The sequence below is a fragment of the Cynara cardunculus genome (assembly GCF_001531365.2).
Source record: "Cynara cardunculus var. scolymus isolate 2C chromosome LG 5, CcrdV1, whole genome shotgun sequence".
NCBI lineage: Eukaryota > Viridiplantae > Streptophyta > Magnoliopsida > Asterales > Asteraceae > Cynara > Cynara cardunculus.
Genome location: NC_037532.1, coordinates 5986624 through 6005920, shown reverse-complemented (window position 1 = coordinate 6005920; position 19297 = coordinate 5986624). Strand labels below are relative to the sequence as shown.

Here is a 19297-nt window from a genome sequence, read left to right as displayed (position 1 = left end):
GGGTGTCTAGACGAGTACAAACACGTCACTTAATTTTATAAAGCCCTGAAATTAACAAACGGAAAATCTCTAACAAGACTTACAAACATAAAACCTTTTCGTTGTGATGGTTCTCGTAGCTTTCTTTGGTATATCATCTTTAATTCGGAATCGAGTACATTATGCTCTTGGGTCACCGATGCTTTTCTTGATGATTCTGTATCTACCCTTTAAGATTAGTACTTAGAATCTTTTGGATTAAATCAGCTTGGTGTGTAGCTAAAAACAGTTCGGTAACTCGAAGAGAAGTCGACATCAAAGGATGTGCATCTATCAATGCGGATCGATTGTTAGAACAGATTCTTAATCTCTTTTTATTCCGCAACAATTATGTTATTAACTATGTCAATTATTTTAGTGATTGTTATTCAATATTTTTAGACTCAAAATGCAAATATAAAAATTCACTAAATGTTTATATAACTAATAAATAATTAAAATAAATATTAACTTAATTATTAATTATATTTAAAAATATTAATTAACTAGGATATGTGAGGCTGACAAGTTTTATTGTTATTCATATTGTACGTATTAATTATTTAAAATCATAGATCAATGTAGATTTTTTCTAAAATTTGTTTTAACAAATTCAAAATTTATAGTATACATATAATAGACAATTTTAATTTTTTTTCTCAATTAACATATTATATTATTTAATTATTTATTTACTATCTTGTTTTTTTATTAATAAACATATTATATTATTATAAATTTATTTGAATCATATTATGAAATATTTTCAATAAGTCATTTTTAATCATTTCAAGATGACTATTTTATATGCTTATAAACTAGTTTTTGCCTATCATAATTTGTTCATTAGCTAACTTATCAGTTATCAGCTAACTTATTAGTAATCAGCTAGTTTTCCAAACACAACCTTATTAAAACATCTTCAATAAATTTTCTAAAAAAAGAAAAGAAAATATAGACTTTGTTGATTTGGACCGGTTCTTTTTAGTCTCCAAATTATTGAAAGAGTGTGTGACATTCTTAAAATTTAGAGAACTCTACAAAAATTATGACCACGAGACATTTCTTGATTCTCTATCCACCAGTAAGTAAAAATAATATTTTATTAAATGTATGAAATATTTTAATAATAGAATCAATCTTGACAAAGGTTTTTACAGTTTTAGAAATTTTGAATATTTAAAAGAAATAAATTGTATTATGTTAAAAAAAAGCTTTTTATAATATTATTTGTAATATAAAAAAGAGATGTGCAAAATATCAAAATGAACCTGGTAAGCTATTAATAATAAGTTTTATATGAAAAAATAAAAGTTGGAAAAGAATAATTCCAAGCTAACAGGTACCAACCCCAACTAATTGGGAACCTTTGTCAATTTAGCATCGCCAACCAAACAAATTAAATTATGTTTTTTTTTTCATTTTTAATAAATAAAATCAATTAAAAAATTATATATTTATGAGGACAAAATAGGAAGTTTTAATTAAAAAAGTTTTGTCTAATTTTATAGTGTAAGCATACAAGTATATATGAGTAGACGTGAAATGAATCTGACATCAAAATCCAAATCCTCCCAAATTCATTGTATTCTTATAAATCAAACGGAACCTTAATTTTTCCTTGATATTTACTTATCTGTATTTTGACCTAACAATTATATAATTTTCACATGCATAAATATACTTTATTTTGAACCAAAAATAATTATAAGAGAATTATTATAATTGTGATATTAAAATATAAAAAGAAATAAAGAAAACAACAAGGGTGGTGTCTGATTGGTTTGAGCTTGGCTCCAAATGTCAAAAGTACCTGGAGGTCTCATGTTCAAATTTAAGGAGGAATAAAAATTTCCTTGTGGCCACGGAGGTTCAAATGCGATGACTTCGAGCTATCTGCAAAGCAGATGGTCGTCCTGAGATTAGTCGGTTCGTATAACGGGTTGGATATCTAGGTTAATTTATTTTTTTATTTTTTATTTACACTTTTATTATATTAACATATATAATCGTATATTAACTAAAATATATGAAAAAATACGTTTTTTAAAATTATATAATTATAATCGTCTCGTGAATACGTTCAAAAAGAACCCAATATTGAATATTTTTTGAATTAATCTTATATTATTAAATATTATAATACGTGCAAGTTATTTTTAGTATTTACATTTTATATCCTCATAGTTACATATTATGTGTTTTAATAACACCACAATATCATATTTGTATATAAACATATATTTTCATATATCAAGAAATATAATTTACACATTTGATCTCAATATTTTATAAAAGCTATATTACAAAATAACTAATATTTTTTTCCACAAAATCTTTGTACAACACTGAAATACATGACAAATATTCAGATATAAAAGAAGAATATGCTATAGCCAAATACTCCATGCAAGCATATATAATACTTCACAATTTTCCTTTCCTCTTAGCTTTTGATTGAACACGACCTGTAATGCACATTTTCAAAATACAAAATAAGGGTTAGAACTTGAGGTATAGCGATAAATCTCTTTGATGCTATTACAAGGCGAATAATCACCAAATCACATTTATGAACTCATATTTATAATAATAATAATAACAATCATACATCATTTTGATAATAACAAACTCGTTTATCGCACAAACTAGCCAAATAGCTTGATAAAACATTATGAGTAAACTTATCGCATCATATAAAAAAGTATATAAATTTCTCGTATTACATGGGTGAGACAACCCCATTTTCTCGCATCACACTGGTGCGAGGACCCCAACTCATCGCATCACATAGGTGCGATAAACCAATCTTGCCGCATCATAACATACTCCTCGTATTAGAAAAATGCGATAACAACTATTCATCGTATCAATAGAATGCGATAACTTTAAGTCATCGCATCACATAGATGCAACAATCGTAAGTTATCGCATGTGATAACATATAACATTTTGATCAAAAACTCCGATTTTATAGCTCAATGATTATGTCACCCTTATCCTGGTATACACTTCTTCTCGATATGTCACCCTTATAACCCAAAGTACACATTTCCTTGATATGACACCCTTATTCCATCACATGATATAAACATATCAAAAACTCACAATCATGCTAATTATAGCATCCAAAAACAATTTTATAGACATCTCATATAGAGAACCATACGGTTCTATTTCTCAAATTACCAAATAAGGAAAGTTGTAAATAACTCACCTTGTGATTTACGTAGATGAAGATAAGATGATATATAGCAACAATTCTCCAAGCACTTTAATCACAAAATCAAATCTATAAGTTTTCCTTCTTCGATTATCTTTTTCTCGACTCCAAAAACTCACCATCCCAATGAGATATTAGGATTATCTCATAAAAAAATGTATAAAAATCAATTAGGCAGTAGAAGAGTTTAGAAAAATTATTTTAAACATAAAAACACAACAAAACCCCTCAACCTTCCACCTTAATTCAAAAACAACACTGAAATTTATAAACCGAATAACCGGTTATCACATTATCCTTCCCTCAAAAGAATTCCGTCTCAAAATTCATTTAATTAAATAATTGATGATATTTTAATCTCATCTATGATATTTTGTGATGTAGTATGCATTTCCATTTATGAGGCATAACTCTAAAATCCATGGTTTGCATAAGTCATGATGGAGTTGACCAAGGAAAATAGACATTTTTGTCTTCAAAGAGTTGGAATAATAATTTATTGATGTTTAATTAAATTTGGATTGTGATGTTTTGTTTTCAATGTCAAATTTTATAGGAAAAAAAGGGGAGTGCTAATGGCACCCCCTTTCATGTCAGAATCAGGTCATTTCAAGCATTGGGAATGTAAAAAGCATACATTGATGTTGATGTGTGTGAGGAAAAAATTCATGGTAGGGGTGCATTAAGTAATGCATAGGGGTGCATTTAGCCCACCCCGAAAAAAAATACATGAATTGACACTCACTAACTTTGATATACACATTCCAACAACTTGAATATGATGGGATGAGTAACATATAAAAAATAGTGCTACTTAAATTAATAACTTATTTTTATTTTTATATATAAATAATAAATTTTGGAATAGGACCATTTATGACAACATATTAAATGTCATTTAAAAAAATATTAAATCTTTTACAAAATAATAGTTTTTCAAAATCTAAGTAAAATCTCACGGTATTATTCAGGATGAATACTAGGGGTGTTCATGGGTTGGGCTGATCGGTTTGAAGACATTTGAATAATCTAATTCAATGCTTACGGTTTGAAAAATCTTAACTCACCCCAACCCAAACCAAGGTGCAACTCAACCCGACCCATACGGGTTGGTCGGGTTGATACTTTGGTACATTAAAATATTCTTCTAACTTTGAATATGTTATTTTTCTACTCATATTTTTTTTTATCATCAACCATTTGATACAACTTGTCTATACTTCTTACGTATATCACATTAAGTTAGTTTTCTGAATTTACATATATATGTTCACAGTTACTGAACATATATATAAATGAATTATATAGAGATGTGAGTACCCGAAACCGGCACATGTGGGTAGGTAGAGAATACCAAGGGGAGATTGAAAATATGTGTATATGAAGAGCGTATGTGATAGTGTAATTGTCTAATGTATATATTAATAGAAATTTAACGATCATATTAAATCCAAGAAATAAAAGGACATCGGGTTCATCGGGTTGAGTTGGGTTCAAATAATTGCAACTCAATATCAACCCAATACCTACGGTTTGAAAATTTTACAACTCGATTAGACATCGGGTTGCTTCGAGTTGAGTTATTTCGTGTTGGGTTGGGTTGATCGGGTTGGTCGGGTTTTTGAGCACCCCTTATATGCTCCAGATTTGTATATTACCGTTTTGATTTTATATTACTTATATTTTTGTTTATAAAACCTGATATATTAAGGTTTGTATAAAATATATATGTATTTATATCGAGAAAATATTATTATTTTAATCATGTATTAATTTTATTTTATAATATTTTCATTTAAATCTATCAGTACAATATGTTTTACATAAAATTCTTATTATTAAAAAAAAACTAACCACTTAAATTAAAAGCATGTACATAAATATGTGTTATCAAGAAATTTGTAGAAATTGTATAAGAGTATGTACAAAATTAGGTTTCCAAATAATCTGTAAAAATTATACAAGATTCATGTATAAAATTAATTTTTTTTATAGTAATTATATCAAAAAATGTATAATCTATACTATATTATAAAACATTTGACAGGAACTCTTAAAAACCATTTTTATACTTGAAGTATTGTTTATTGATGTATATTACTTAAAAAATCAAGATTACAAGTAAATTTTGCGTAAGTACAACTTATTAAAGCTTAATGTTTGAATTTGTGTAACTAACTACTGATAAATATAATCAAATAGAAGATAAACATCTCATTTTAAATATAAAATATTTAAAATATAATTAAGATAATCATTGAGTTCTAACAAAATACTTAATTATTATTTTTATAAAAAAATATATTATTAAACCAAAAAAGTTGAATTAAAGATATACACAAAAAAAAAAAAAATTTAAAGTTATTTTGGTATATATCAATATTTTTTTTCAATTTTTTATAACATCGGCTGAGACAAAAAAAACTGAAACATGAAAATCGAGATGTATCTCGCTAAATTATGCGAGTACCTTTCTAGTAAATTTAATTAGCATTATTTATTTATTTATTTTATTAAAATATAATTAATTTAATAACAATAAATAAATTTGTTTAAGTATATAAAATTTATAAAAAAAAACCAATTATATTAAAAAAATTCCAAAAAATAGGTCGTATAATTATGAAATCTAAGAAAAACCTCTAAAAATCCAACATTTGATGATGTAAAATTCTCTTATGATGATCTTTTTTTATTAACCTGGATATTCAACCTATTATGTGAGTCGATTAATCCCAAAACGATCATATGCTTTACAGATAGCTAAAATCACCGTATTTAAACTTCCATAATTACAAAAAGGATTTTTATTTCTTCATGAATTTGATTACGTCACCTCCTAGTTTAACCTTTGGGTCTTAATCATGATTTTACATTTGACATGAAGTTGATATCATTATTTTTGACATAAAGTTGAGCTCATAATTATCCATAATGAATCCACTAAATTTCCAAATAAAAGTATGTAACAATATGGAAACATGAGGGGCCAAAAGTGAATGTTTTGCAGATTTGAAAATTTGGACCGTTCAACATCCTGCAACGGTTACTCTCACTTCGTACACACGAACAAACGGGAACTTTAGGTTTATATAGATATATCCAGACATTCCAATCCGACAACAAATCGGAGTTTTATAATCCCTATGAAGATTCACACACACAACACCAAGAACACGCACTGATCATATGGGGTGTTTATCTTCCAAACAGATCAAGATAGATCGCAAGAGAGATGCTTTCTATGGCACTAATGGCGGAGGAGATCACATCAACCATGTTGTTTCACTCACTTCTTCCACTTACGGTGCTCTGAAACTTGACCATGATCAACCACCACCACCACGGCCGCCGGAGAAGGTATATCCGTCATGTAGGTCTATCAAGGAGGAACTGGGGCCGCCGGAGATCATTAATGCTTGGGAGCTAATGGAGGATCTTCAAGAACTCGTACCGGTTTTGATTCCGCCGGACAAAAGCGCTAGATTTCTTGGTGGGTTTGCAGAAATTGATGCCAAAACTCCATTAAAGTTCTTGAATCAGATGGGTTCTCCAAAGATGTTGCAGAAGTTTTCCGGCAAGGAGAATAACAGTCCAAAAACTAGAGTCTTAAAAGCTTCATCATTACCCCCAAATTTAAGAATTTCGAAAAAGGGTAGTCCTAATTGTGTGAAATCCCGTGGTTCTCCTGTTGATTCCGGTTTGATTTTGTTGCGAAGAAGGAATCTTGGACCGCTGTTTGATCCCAATCATGTGGGTTCATTCAAGAAAGAACAGATCACGCAAACGGTTCCGGGAACACCCGCAACCCAAAAATCAAGAAACTTCATTGATTCAAATTCGATTCTGGAGCTATACGAGAAAAAATCCCCGCTTGGCGGTTCGGCCGCCAATGCTGTGGTGATTTACACCACCACGTTAAGAGGAATTCGTAAAACTTTCGAGGATTGCAACACCGTCCGCAGGATCATCAAATCACACGGCATTCGGATGTTCGAACGCGATGTTTCGATGGATTCAGGGTTTAAGGAAGAATTGAGGAAGCTAATGGGGAAGAAAGAAGTGAAGGTGCCTGTGGTGTTAGTGAAAAGGAGATTGATAGGTGGATGTGATGAAATAGTGAAGTTAGAAGAGGAGGGTAAATTGGGAATTTTACTAGATGGGATTCCGCCGGCGGCGGCCCACGGTTGCAAGGGGTGCGCCGGCGAGCACTTTATTGTGTGTAGTGTGTGCAATGGGGGTTGTATGTTGATGGGTAGAGATGGAAAGAAGACGTTAAAGTGTAGAGGTTGCAATGAGAATGGATTGGTTCAATGCCCTATTTGTTGTGAAATTCTATGAATTTCTATTTTATTCTTTTTATAAAATATCAGTTGTAAGTGTTTATCACGTTAAATTTTAATATCAGTAACATGATATTCTTATTGATGATAATCAATATATTATTTCGTTTTTTAAGTGTAATATGGCTTTCTTTCGTTCTTTGGGTCTAAATATAGCTTTTTATTGTTATGTATAATTGAAATCATGTGTAAAATCATATGTAATTATGTGTCATTTTTGCAACCTAAATCGTAGACCAAGTTGTCTTGATTCTGTTCTATAATCACGTATTGTTTTATTGTTTTTATGTTCTTTTATTTATTTTGACTATATTGTCATTCAATCATTCTTCTAGCATATATGAGTCTAATCAAACGAGAACTAATTAGTTTGTGGTAATCGTGAGATCCAATCTCAACCACAAATCAATTGATAAATTAGAAAATTTATAATTTTGATAATTTTGAATTAAAATTTAATGTTAGGACATTTTAGGTATTTTAAAACTCTCATCTCTTCTCTCCCCGTCCTCCGGTGATACCACAATGGTATCACAATGCATCATGAATATATGTGCTTGAGTATCACTCTGAGGTCGTTTGTGTGGTCGATCGGAGATGTAACACAGTGGTATCACAATGCATCTTATATATGCTTGGGTATCACACTGTGTCTTTTGTTTAACAAAGTCAATATTTTTAGGTATCACAGTGGTATCACCGGAGGACGGAGAGAGAAGAGAGGAGAGATGAGAGAGAATACCTAAAATGTCCTTGTATTAAATTTTAATTCAAAATTACCAAAATTATAAATTTCCTAGTTTATCTATTGATTTATGGTTGAAATTAGATCTCACGGTTACTACAAACTAGTCAGTAATTCCTAAGAGTAAATTAGGTTTTTCATCCATATGGTTTGATAAAAATCATGATTTTTGTCCCTGTGATTTAGAAATTGAGGTTTTTGTCCCTATGATCAGTAGTACATTCTTATGATTCACAAATTATTGTTGTTTTGTGGTCTATAATTCTGTATTGTTTTAGTCCCCTTGTACTTAAAAATGTAGGAATTTCTAGAGACGAAAATATCTATAAATTATAAACCATAAAAACAAAAATTGTAATTTATAAAACACAAATCAAATTATTAATAAACCACACAGACGTGAATCATAATTTACTCCAAATAAAATAAACCGTTGCATGTAATTGAGGAATTGACAATTTTTGTTCAAAATCATTCGTTGCTTAATAGGGTTGTAGTCAGATCGAGATCTATTTGTGTGCCTGGTCCATGATAATATTTATATATTTGTTTTATTCCTAAACTTATTAATTATTTATATACAGATTATAATATTCATATACCCGGTCCTTGGTAGAATTATTCTATTTCGACCTTTGAACTCAAAAAGGTGGTTTTCAAATATACATCTAGATACGGGAATGAGTTATAACTTATAAGCAAAAATTGGAAAAAAGGATAACTCGAGACATTCTGTTCGACTGATTCATAATTATGACTAGAGTCAAACGAAATCCATGACAAATGAATGATTTATGTTAACTTGAAACAAACGGAGTTGGTTACCAGTTATTGTTCACAAACAGTTAGGGGCCGTTTACCTAAACACTTACCCGGTAAAATTCAACACTATCGTTTATTTATCGGGTAAGATTTTATTCACTAAAACGCATCGTATGCAACAATTTATCTCGGTAAGCGCTAACCATGGTAAGAGTCTTAGTCCTCACTTACCGGGTAAGACTCTCGATTCTTGTCTTCGTTTTTACCGGGTCAGATTTTTAGTCTTTGTCATATTCATCCGGTAAAGTAAAGTGACTTGGTAAGCGTTTACCCGAATAAACATTTAGTAAAAAGCACCTTAGTCTTAAGTCTTAACAGAAAGAGCAAACTACGTCTAAAAGACACATTCTTCCATTTGATTGTCATTTTGAAAAACATATTTTCAAAAGACATTTTAAAGCGATTACAGTAGAAAAAAATTATTTAAAGGTTTATAATTTAAAAATATTTAGATTTTCAATGTTTTGAAAATATGTTCTTCAAAATAAACCAATTTACTCGCGACTTTTGAAAGTGTGTTTTATAAAATGACAGTTGTATGAAAATACGTTTAGTTTAGATGCAATTTGTTCGGAAAACTGTATCATATTACAAAACATCTTATGACTGTGCATCATTTATATAATGCGACTGTTATCCATGTTCATCTACTAATATACAATGAAATATCTGATTTAGAGTTAGATGATGATGATGCCATTATATTTAATAACAGGGTATCAAATAATTTTCTTTTGAAGTTGGGCTGTTTACCTAAATGCTTACCTGGTAAGTGCTTACTGATATGAGTCAACACTATAATTTATTTTGATGCGTAAGATTTTAATACATCAAAACATATCTAATGCAACAAGTTATTGGGTAAGTGTTTACCTGGATAAGAGTCGTCATCCTTACTTACCGGGTAAGACTCTCCATCCTTTTCATTGCTCTTACCCGGTAGGATTATTGGTCTTTCTCATGTTCATCTGATAAGGAAATTTATCCGGTAAACACTTATGAAATAAGTATTTAGTAAACGACCCCTTACATTGATACATAATAAGTATCGCGGTCTTTTTATTTTCTTTGCAATTTTTCTCTATGAGAGATGTAGAATTGAATTTCAAGCATGAAGGAAAAAATTCACCATTTTTTTGATTAACCTGGATGTCCAACCCGCTATGCGAGCCGACTAATCCCAGAGCGACCACATGCTATGCAGATAGCCCGGAATCACCGCATTTGGACCTCCGTGGCCACAAGGGGATTTTTAGATTTGAACATGAGACCTCCAAGTACTTTTGATCTTTGGAGCCAAACTCAAACCAATCAGACACATATTTATAAGCTTTTACGAGGGTAAAATGGTCCATCAAGTTTTTACTAAACTTGTGGTATCATAAAATGTAATAGTATCATATCCATTATGGAATTAAAAACTAGATATCGTCGATAGTCGTTTTCAATCTTTTTTCTTCACGTTATATGACAGCACAATTGGTTTCAGGCACATCTAGCTGAATAGCATTTGACGATGTGTTGGTTTGGGAACGAGAACCGGAACGGGAATTCAATTTTAATTGGGTTTTAATTGTATTAATAACAAAACAAAGGTTATCGTGGATAAGCTTTTTCAAGTTTGTTAAAATCTGGTTCGACTATTAGTCCTCTCAATATCCATTACAGTTATGTCCGTCTTACCAGTATAATCTAGAAACTTCATAAAGAAAAACTGATATTACCTATGAAAGGTGTATTTCATATTTACATTAAGAATGTATTTATACTACACAGTCTTCTATTTAACAGTAACATGTTCAAATAAAAATGTTAAATATCGTGAAAAGGTAAGAAAGAAATGTCAAGGACAAGTTCATATGTAAATCATTGAAAAAATACATTTGAAGATGCATATGATAATCCATACGAATAATCTATAATGTTGGTTCACATATACATCTTCAAATAGATTTTTTTCAGAATTTTCACTGATTCACATATGAACACTTTTTTTTTTTGAAGGAAACATATGAACACTTTCTTAACGTTCACTTTTTACCTTCTTAAAAAAAATTGTTTTCTAATTTAAATCAACTCGTTTAATTACTCCACCATCCCAAAATAATTGTCGTACGATGAAAATGACACGATTTTAGGAATGTATAACTATTACACTTTTTAAGTAACTAAATGACATTTTTACTCTTAATAATAGATAGACAAACGTTCTCCATCTCATAATTGAGGGTAGAATGAGAAAATGGAAACTAAGGGGGCGTTTGGTTCGTAGAATGGAATTTAATGGAATTGGAATTCATCAAATGAATTTGACTTTGAAGGAATGGAATGGAATCTGATGGAATTTGACCATGACTTGTGATTGCGTTTGGTTGCATGGAATTGGAATTGAATTCTTAACAGAATTGGAATTTTTTTTGTTTGGTTCACGAAATTCAACTTTGGAATCGGAAATTAAATATCAACAAATGACCTTTTATGATTTTTTCGTCATTTAAAAAAAAAAATTAAAATTACCATTAAACCAAATTACATTATTAACATCAGATAAAATTTGAAATTGTTCACTTATATTACTAGTATATGAAATTTGAATGAGGGCTAAGGAATTCGTAGGAAAGGAATTTGAAATCCTTGGTACATCAAGTGGAATTGTGAAATCGGTGACCGAATGAATTTGTAGGAATTGAAAGGATTTMTTCGCTTATAATATGTGAACCAAACATCATATTTGGAATTTGGTCAAAGGATTGGACATTCCAACTCCTTTCAATTCCACCAAATTGCCATGATCCAAACAGCCCTTAAGGGGTCGTTTACCAAACGCTTACCCGATTAAACGCTTATCAAGTCACTTTGTTTTACCGAATGAATATGACAAGGACTAATAATCTTACTCGGTAAGAGCAAATGCAATAATCGAGAGTCTTACCCGGTAAGTGAGGACGATGACTCTTACCATGGTTAGCGCTTACCGKGATAAATTGTTGCATACGATGCGTTTTAATGAATAAAATCTTACTTGATAAGTAGGCGATAGTGTTGACTGATTTAGATTTCAGACTTCAACACCACCCATTAAATATCATAATTGAATTCAGACTTCAGCACCTCTTAAAAAACAAACGCCACCTAGGTAAACAACCCCTAACTAATGAAAATGCCTATAATTCCGAGACAGAATAGAGGGAGTATAAATTCTACATGAAGGTTGAAGATTTGTTCATTCATTAACTCAGTTATTTATAAAAATAACATAATTGTAAGATGTTTAAATAAAAAAGTGAAATATCCTGAAAAAAATCAGAACAAGAGGTTAAAAAAGATTAAAATGTGAATTATTAAAAAAAAAAATTTAAAAATATACACATAAATAATTTGTTAAGTTGATTCATACATGCATTTTCAAATATTTTTAATTTCTTTCCAATAAATAATATAACCTTACTTTTTACTTTTATCACAATATTCAGTATTTTTGTTAGGCCTTTTTTGTTTTTTGCTTTTAATTATCACTTATATTTGATTCGTTTAGACGATCTGTAATTCAGACTGTTTGTTTTGTTTCTTTTTTTTCAAAGTCTCTTATCACTTAATAGGATCTGAATAAATAAGAGGTTAACTAATATCTTAATTCCCTTTTTCTCTTATTCTCTTTGGTTATTGCTTCTTTCTCCGCCAGGGACGCCAAGTCCTTTCATCACCCATATGAAATGCACGCCCCCACCTTTCTCTCTCTCTCTCTCTCTCTCTCTCTATATATATATATATATATATATATATATATATATATACACAGGACCGGTCCTAAGATTTTTGATGTCCTGTGCAAAAATAATAAAATATGCCCCTAACCCTATTTTTTAAAGCCAACTAAACATGCGATTTTTTAAGAGTTTAGAACTTATTTAAGCTAAGTATCTCATTTCCATGTTGATTTTTATTAATTATAATAAAAAAAATACAATGAGGGGAGCATAAAAACCATAACCTCGAATAGAAAATATAAATGATAAAATGATAAATCCTGGATTAAGATCGTGCTTCCTTCTTTTCCAGTTTTCCCTTTTCCAAATTAAAATTAACAAAATAAAAACTTTATTTCAATATAAGAGATTTAAAAGATAAGGAAAATTACAATTAGTTTTTAACTAAGATAGTAAATTACATTCAAGTTACTGTCATAGCAAGCAAAAAGTTAAACTCAAAAGTTACATGTCTAATGACTAAAGACTAAAGACTAAAGGCTTATCTGTTAGCAACTTAATAAGTTTAATGGAACTAACAGCTTATTCGCTCAACTATGCATGACTGTTTCATAGTGACTTAATGATATAGAAAGTGACTTATCCAATAAGCTTTTAGGGGGAGTTTTATATAGAAAGCCAATTTTTTTTTCCCAAACACGTCCCTTCCAACTAAAAAAAGGGTCCTTACATCTGCGAAAAAACTCTCTCAAACAAAAAAAATTTCCAACTTATACAAACAAATAAATTCATACAGACAACTTTATACAAACAAAAACTTTTCCAACTTTTTCCAACGATGTGCATTCAGTATTCATCACTACTAGGCATTGGGTCTGTTTTTATAGTTAAAGCTCAATTGTTCAATTCCCAAATTATTAAACCCAAAACTAGTAATAAATGACAACTTGATGCCCCTTTAGGCTTTGATGCCCTGTGCGACCGCACGGACTGCACATGGCCAGGGTCGACCCTGTATATATATATATATGTGTGTGTGTGTGTGTGTGTGTGCAATGTCTGTAGGTATATGTTAGCTTAGAAGATTAATGTGAAATAAGAACTTCTATCGGCGATCTATCATCTATCAAAAGTATCGATCTTTTCACAAACAAATTCACCGGCCGCATTTCCTATAGCATAAGAAGTCTGAAAGGTATCCAAAAAGTTCTTACTATGTTCCATCTGTTAAACAATTGTTGAGATGAATTTCATCAATAGAAATTTTATCAAAATCAAGAGAATTTTGCAAAATATTCGTAGCTGATTTTACAAAAACAAACTATTGATTCAAATTTCAGATTTTAGATGTTTGTCAATTTACAAAAACAAATAATTTTTATAGATTCAGATTTCAGACTTCAACACCACCTATTATTAATCAGAAATGAAATAAGATTTCAGATTTTAACACCACCTCTTATTAATCAGAATTGAAATAAAATTTCACACTTTAACATCTTTTAAAAAAACCGCCGACTTAGATAAATTAGCTCAAATGACCATTTCCTCTAATTCAAAATTGGCCTATTTACCATTTCTCTCTCAGGTTGACACATATGTTACTATATCCGTAATACCCATATTGCAGACCTAGCTAAAAGACAAAAAAAAGTCAAATTCAACCAGTTTATCGTCGCAATTGCAGACCGAGCTGTCACAATTGCATATTTGACCGTCGCGATTGCATATCTGTGTTTAAGTTTTTTTGGTGTTTCACTAGGTTCAAAATAAATATTGTGAAAGAAATTGGGAAAGAGGTCAATTTGGGTGAGGCGTTGTTTGTTTATCTTTTAATAGTTACATTAAGAGGCAACCTCTGAGCCGTTAAGAGGCAAATCTTGGTTTGCAATTTTTTTTTGCCTCTTAATGGTTTTAAAACCCTCTGAATAATTTTGTATCATGAATCTCTCTTAACTATTAAGAGCCCTAATTTCATTGTACACAATTACCAAACAATTATATTTCATTTTATACTATATAATGAGAGTTTTTTAATTATTCTGACCACTTAATAATTATACATCAAACCATTCAACACTTGTCAAATACACTTATTGAAATAATCATTGAGTGAGGTACTCCTTTATTTAAAGGTTTAAGGAAAAGAAAACTAAAAGCTAAAAAGCTAATCACACAAATGACCACCGAAAACGTTGTGATTCCCACGCAGATCTAGTTTCGGACTCACACACACCAGAGCTCCACCGCATGTCTTTCAACTACCAAATTCCGATCTAATCAAAACTTGCCACGTCAACAAACGACTCTAACACTCAGATCTCATTGGTTGGCTTCACAAACTACCAGTGGTCGGCGTCACATCAGATAACTCTGTTATTTACACGTGTTATACTAGCACACAAAGCTGCACTCACGTTGTGACAACCGTCTTTCTCATCATCGTTTCAACGTATCCTTTCTCTCTCTCTCTCTCTCTCTCTCTCTCTCTCTCTCACTCACTAACACACACAAAGTGGTGGGAGAAGCTTAATCTGGTTGTGGTTATGGCCGGAAGGAAGAGAAGGAGACTCAAATTGTAAGTTTCTTGAACGAATTCAAGTCAATTACGATCGATTTGTTTCATGTTTTGATTTTCCTTTCTAATTGTACTTTAGGTCTTCATAAATTTTGGTTATTTAGGGTTGTAAATACGAGATCGATGTTTATCTTTACAATTCAGCTATGATATCTGTGTTTCACAAGTGAATTTGCACCAAAGTAACCTGAATTTGAAAAATTCAGTCTGGTGTGTAGGTAGTTGATGGTTTTTCGTAATTCAATTGAATCGTTGGATGCTGGGTGCATTTCGTTTATTATTCATTTGATTTGATTGTATATGCATTTGTTAGACAATCTGTTTGGATTGTTGAAATTTATAAGCTTCACAATTTTAGGGTTTAGGGTTTCTAAGAAAAAGGTTTAGGTTTTTGCTCCAAATTAGATATACACGACTTGTTGTTTGATGGGGCTTGTGGGCTTAGTAAGAGATGTCGAGGATTTTAGGTTTACAGAGGTTTTCTGCTGGGTGTGATGGAGATAATCAACTATAGACAAGAGGATTGTGCTTTCGAACTTATAAATTCTTGAATTCTCTTGTTGATCATAAATCAGGGGTCTGAGTTTGTGTGCATTCGTAGCTTCATAATGTTCAGTCTTTAATGGTTTTGGTACATTGATTTAATAATGTAATTACACGATGAATCTCTAACTTTTATCAGATTCCACTCCATTTTTACCTTTGTAAATTTAGTAGATGAAGTAGGTATTAGAAACCTAAAACTTTGGATGCAGCTGGTTTGATTTCTTGAACCCTAGATGATTGATTTCTAACACACTTCAATTGATGTGGTACATTAAATTTGACTCAATTGTAATATATCTGTGTGCACCCAATACTCTTCAGATATGCATGTGTTCTATTTCTTTATAACCTTAAAACGATGAATCAAAGTAAAGACCATATTTTTATTAACAGTGATGATGACTTGATTTACTTTTAACTAATTATTGTGATTGCCAGTCTTCTATTTCCAGTGATTATTTGTTAGATTTATAATGTAAGCAGTTCCATGGATTATTGTAGTATGATTTTAAATGCTTCTATGCTTGTTCTTTTTTTGTCAAGTTACTCATTTTATTCGACATATATGTACGTAAGCTACACGCAACTTGGTTTCTTTTTCTTTCTAAATTGTGGCACCCAAGCACCGGTCATGTGCATCCTAGGATGCAGTTTAAAAGATTCAAAAACGTATTTGTATGATATCAGGGGAGTGAAGAAACTTAAAGATGATACAGGTCGAATTTTTTTATGTATACGTGACTCTTTTAGATAATTTTGTGTTTGATAGGTTAGCAGTAACATTTAAAGATGATACAAGAGTTTCAACAAAGGGAAATATCGAGCAGGAGGAGCAGGAGGCGTGGTCTTTCCTTCCAGTCGAACTCCTTGAATTTATAATTTCCCAATTAACTTTAAAGGACAACATTCGCACTTCTGCAGTTTGCAAACAATGGTTCTCAGTTGCCCTATCAGTCAGAGTGGTAAACAAGCCACCATGGCTTATGTACTTCCCCAAACTCGGTCACCGTTTTGAGTTCTACGATCCTTCTCAACGCAAAACATACTCTCTTGAATTGCCAGAGTTACACGGCTGCAGGATTTGTTACAATAAAGACGGTTGGTTGCTGCTTTACAAACCAAGAACACAACGCGTGCTATTTTTTAACCCCTTTACACGAGAAATGATCAAATTGCCAAGATTCGAGATGACCTATCAAATAGTGGCGTTTTCTACCTCTCCTAAATCTCCTAACTGCATCGTTTTTACTGTTAAGCATGTTAGTCCTACCGTTGTTGCTATCAGCACTTGCCATCCAGGAGCAACAGCGTGGACTACTGTTAATTACCACAATCGGTTGCCATTTGTTAGCAGTATCTGGAATAAGCTTGTTTTCTGCAATGGGCTTTTCTATTGTTTGAGTCTAACCGGCTGGCTGGGAGTTTACGATCCACAGGAACTCACATGGACTATCCGTATCGTGCCTCCACCCAGGTGTCCTGATAACTTTTTTGTGAAAAATTGGTGGAAGGGAAAGTTTATGGCCGAGCATAGGGGAGATATCTTCGTTATCTATACTTGTTACAGTGAAAACCCGATTATTTATAAGCTGGATCAGGCTAACAAAGAGTGGGTCGAAATGAAAACCCTTGAAGGTGTGACGCTATTTGCTAGTTTTCTGTCGTCCCATGCAAGAACTGATCTTCTTGGAATGATGAGGAATAGCGTTTATTTCTCTAAAGTTCGTTTTTATGGCAAACGATGCATATCATACTCTTTAGATCACCATAGATACTACCCGCGGAAGCAGTGTCATGATTGGGGAGAACAAGATCCATTCGAGAGCATCTGGGTCGAACCACCTGAAGATGTTTCAACATTCAACTGGGAAGACTAGTGAAGCAGGTAAATTTTCACCGATTTGTTAATAAAGAAAATTGCATGAAAATGTAACGTACTTTGTTATGATTTCTATTTGGGTAACTTACTTTCAAAACCTTCATTTTGACATCTTATCTCAAATAATTAAGTAATTAATCGGTTACCATGTTGACCTGGTGTACGAAAAAAATCACAAAATACCGACAAGCATTAGCTTTCCCTGAAAAGGAGGTGATCCAGCCGCACAACCACATCAACAAATAATACCGAGTTGTATGCCACATCATACGCCATGTCAGCATGTTGACCGGTTAATACTTGAACCGGTTACCCATGGACTTCAATGTTTTGAAAATATGTTGCTAAGATAGGAATTAGAACGAAGTAGGTTATATTTTCATGCAATTTACCCTTGTTAATAAACCAACCGTTCTACTCTCTGGGACAGAGGTTAGAATTGCGTACATGCCACCCACAGACCCCATCTCCGGATGCGATATACTGGGTTCGTTTGGTTTCATTTTTTTGATAAAACTAAGGTTCTTTGCTTCACCATTCTGTACTAAAACTGTCTTTCTTCTTCAGTGCAGCGTTTTAGACGAATCATGATCCATCCGGGAATGTTGTACTTCTGAATAAAAATCACCAGAAGTTCGCTTTCGGTATCTTTAAACCTCAATAAACATCAAATATATTGTGGAAATAACATAAAAAATTATGTATTTTTAGGGGATCAAATTAAAACCCAAGCAAAGGTTGCAGGTTTACTAATAGATAGTAAATTATGTAATAGGCAAGTTAAGATAAATAATCTATTCCTAATGATTCATGCAATTGTTTGTTTAATTTAGAACATAGTGATTAGGATGCAAATTAAAGCATAATGCATTTGGTGCCAACTCTCTTTACCATCATGTTACTAATCCCATAATAAATACACCACTAAATCCATGGCAACCATTTTCTTTTAATTTTTGTTTTGTGAGCCGGAGGTTTTCATGAAAACAACGTCTTTACCTTTTGGATAGAGGAAAAGTCTCAAGTCATCTTACCCCTCTTACCTTACACTATGCGAGATACTGAGATTTACTGGGTTGGCTTGATATTTCTAGTAATTGCAGTAAGTTTGATGGTAAAATTGGTAGTTACTAGTTGCTACAGGTTTGCCGAATCTATCGTGGGTTTTGTCGGAAACCTTCATTCTGCGTACATCTTACCCACGATACGTTTGGATAAGATATATTAGGTTTGTTTGACTTGGTTTACAGATTTGCTGAATTTATAGATGGTGATAGCATGATTTGCTGAATTTATACCGATGTCTACTACACAATTGAAAAATGTTCATGCAAAGCATAAAGGGGATGATCAGGTGCATCCTAGCTCTCTTTGTGCCGATTGAGCGGTCATTTAGGGGAATTCACTGGTGATTCAGGTTGATTCCCTCTCAATGA

At 31.7% G+C, this 19297-nt stretch overlaps 2 protein-coding genes across 3 annotated transcripts; both read left to right on the top strand.

Annotated features, from left to right (window-relative positions):
* The first annotated feature begins 6430 nt into the window (after positions 1–6430).
* On the top strand, positions 6431–7586 carry LOC112512044 (uncharacterized protein At3g28850). The gene has a single exon (XM_025117834.1). It carries the CDS (start codon positions 6431–6433, stop codon positions 7580–7582), a length of 1152 nt encoding a protein of 383 aa, XP_024973602.1. The 3' UTR covers positions 7583–7586.
* A 7538-nt stretch (positions 7587–15124) lies between these two features.
* Positions 15125–18798, top strand: LOC112512702 (F-box/kelch-repeat protein At1g57790-like). 2 transcript variants are annotated; one of them, XM_025118804.1, is made up of 3 exons: positions 15125–15436; positions 16752–17867; positions 18434–18798. In XM_025118804.1, the coding sequence occupies exons 1-2, from the start codon at positions 15405–15407 to the stop codon at positions 17857–17859; spliced, it is 1140 nt and encodes a 379-aa protein (XP_024974572.1). In that variant the 5' UTR covers positions 15125–15404; the 3' UTR covers positions 17860–17867; positions 18434–18798. The 2 variants fall into 2 exon arrangements, with proteins under 2 accessions (XP_024974572.1, XP_024974571.1); XM_025118803.1 differs by having other exon boundaries at positions 15128–15436; positions 18429–18798.
* The last annotated feature ends 499 nt before the right edge of the window (positions 18799–19297 follow it).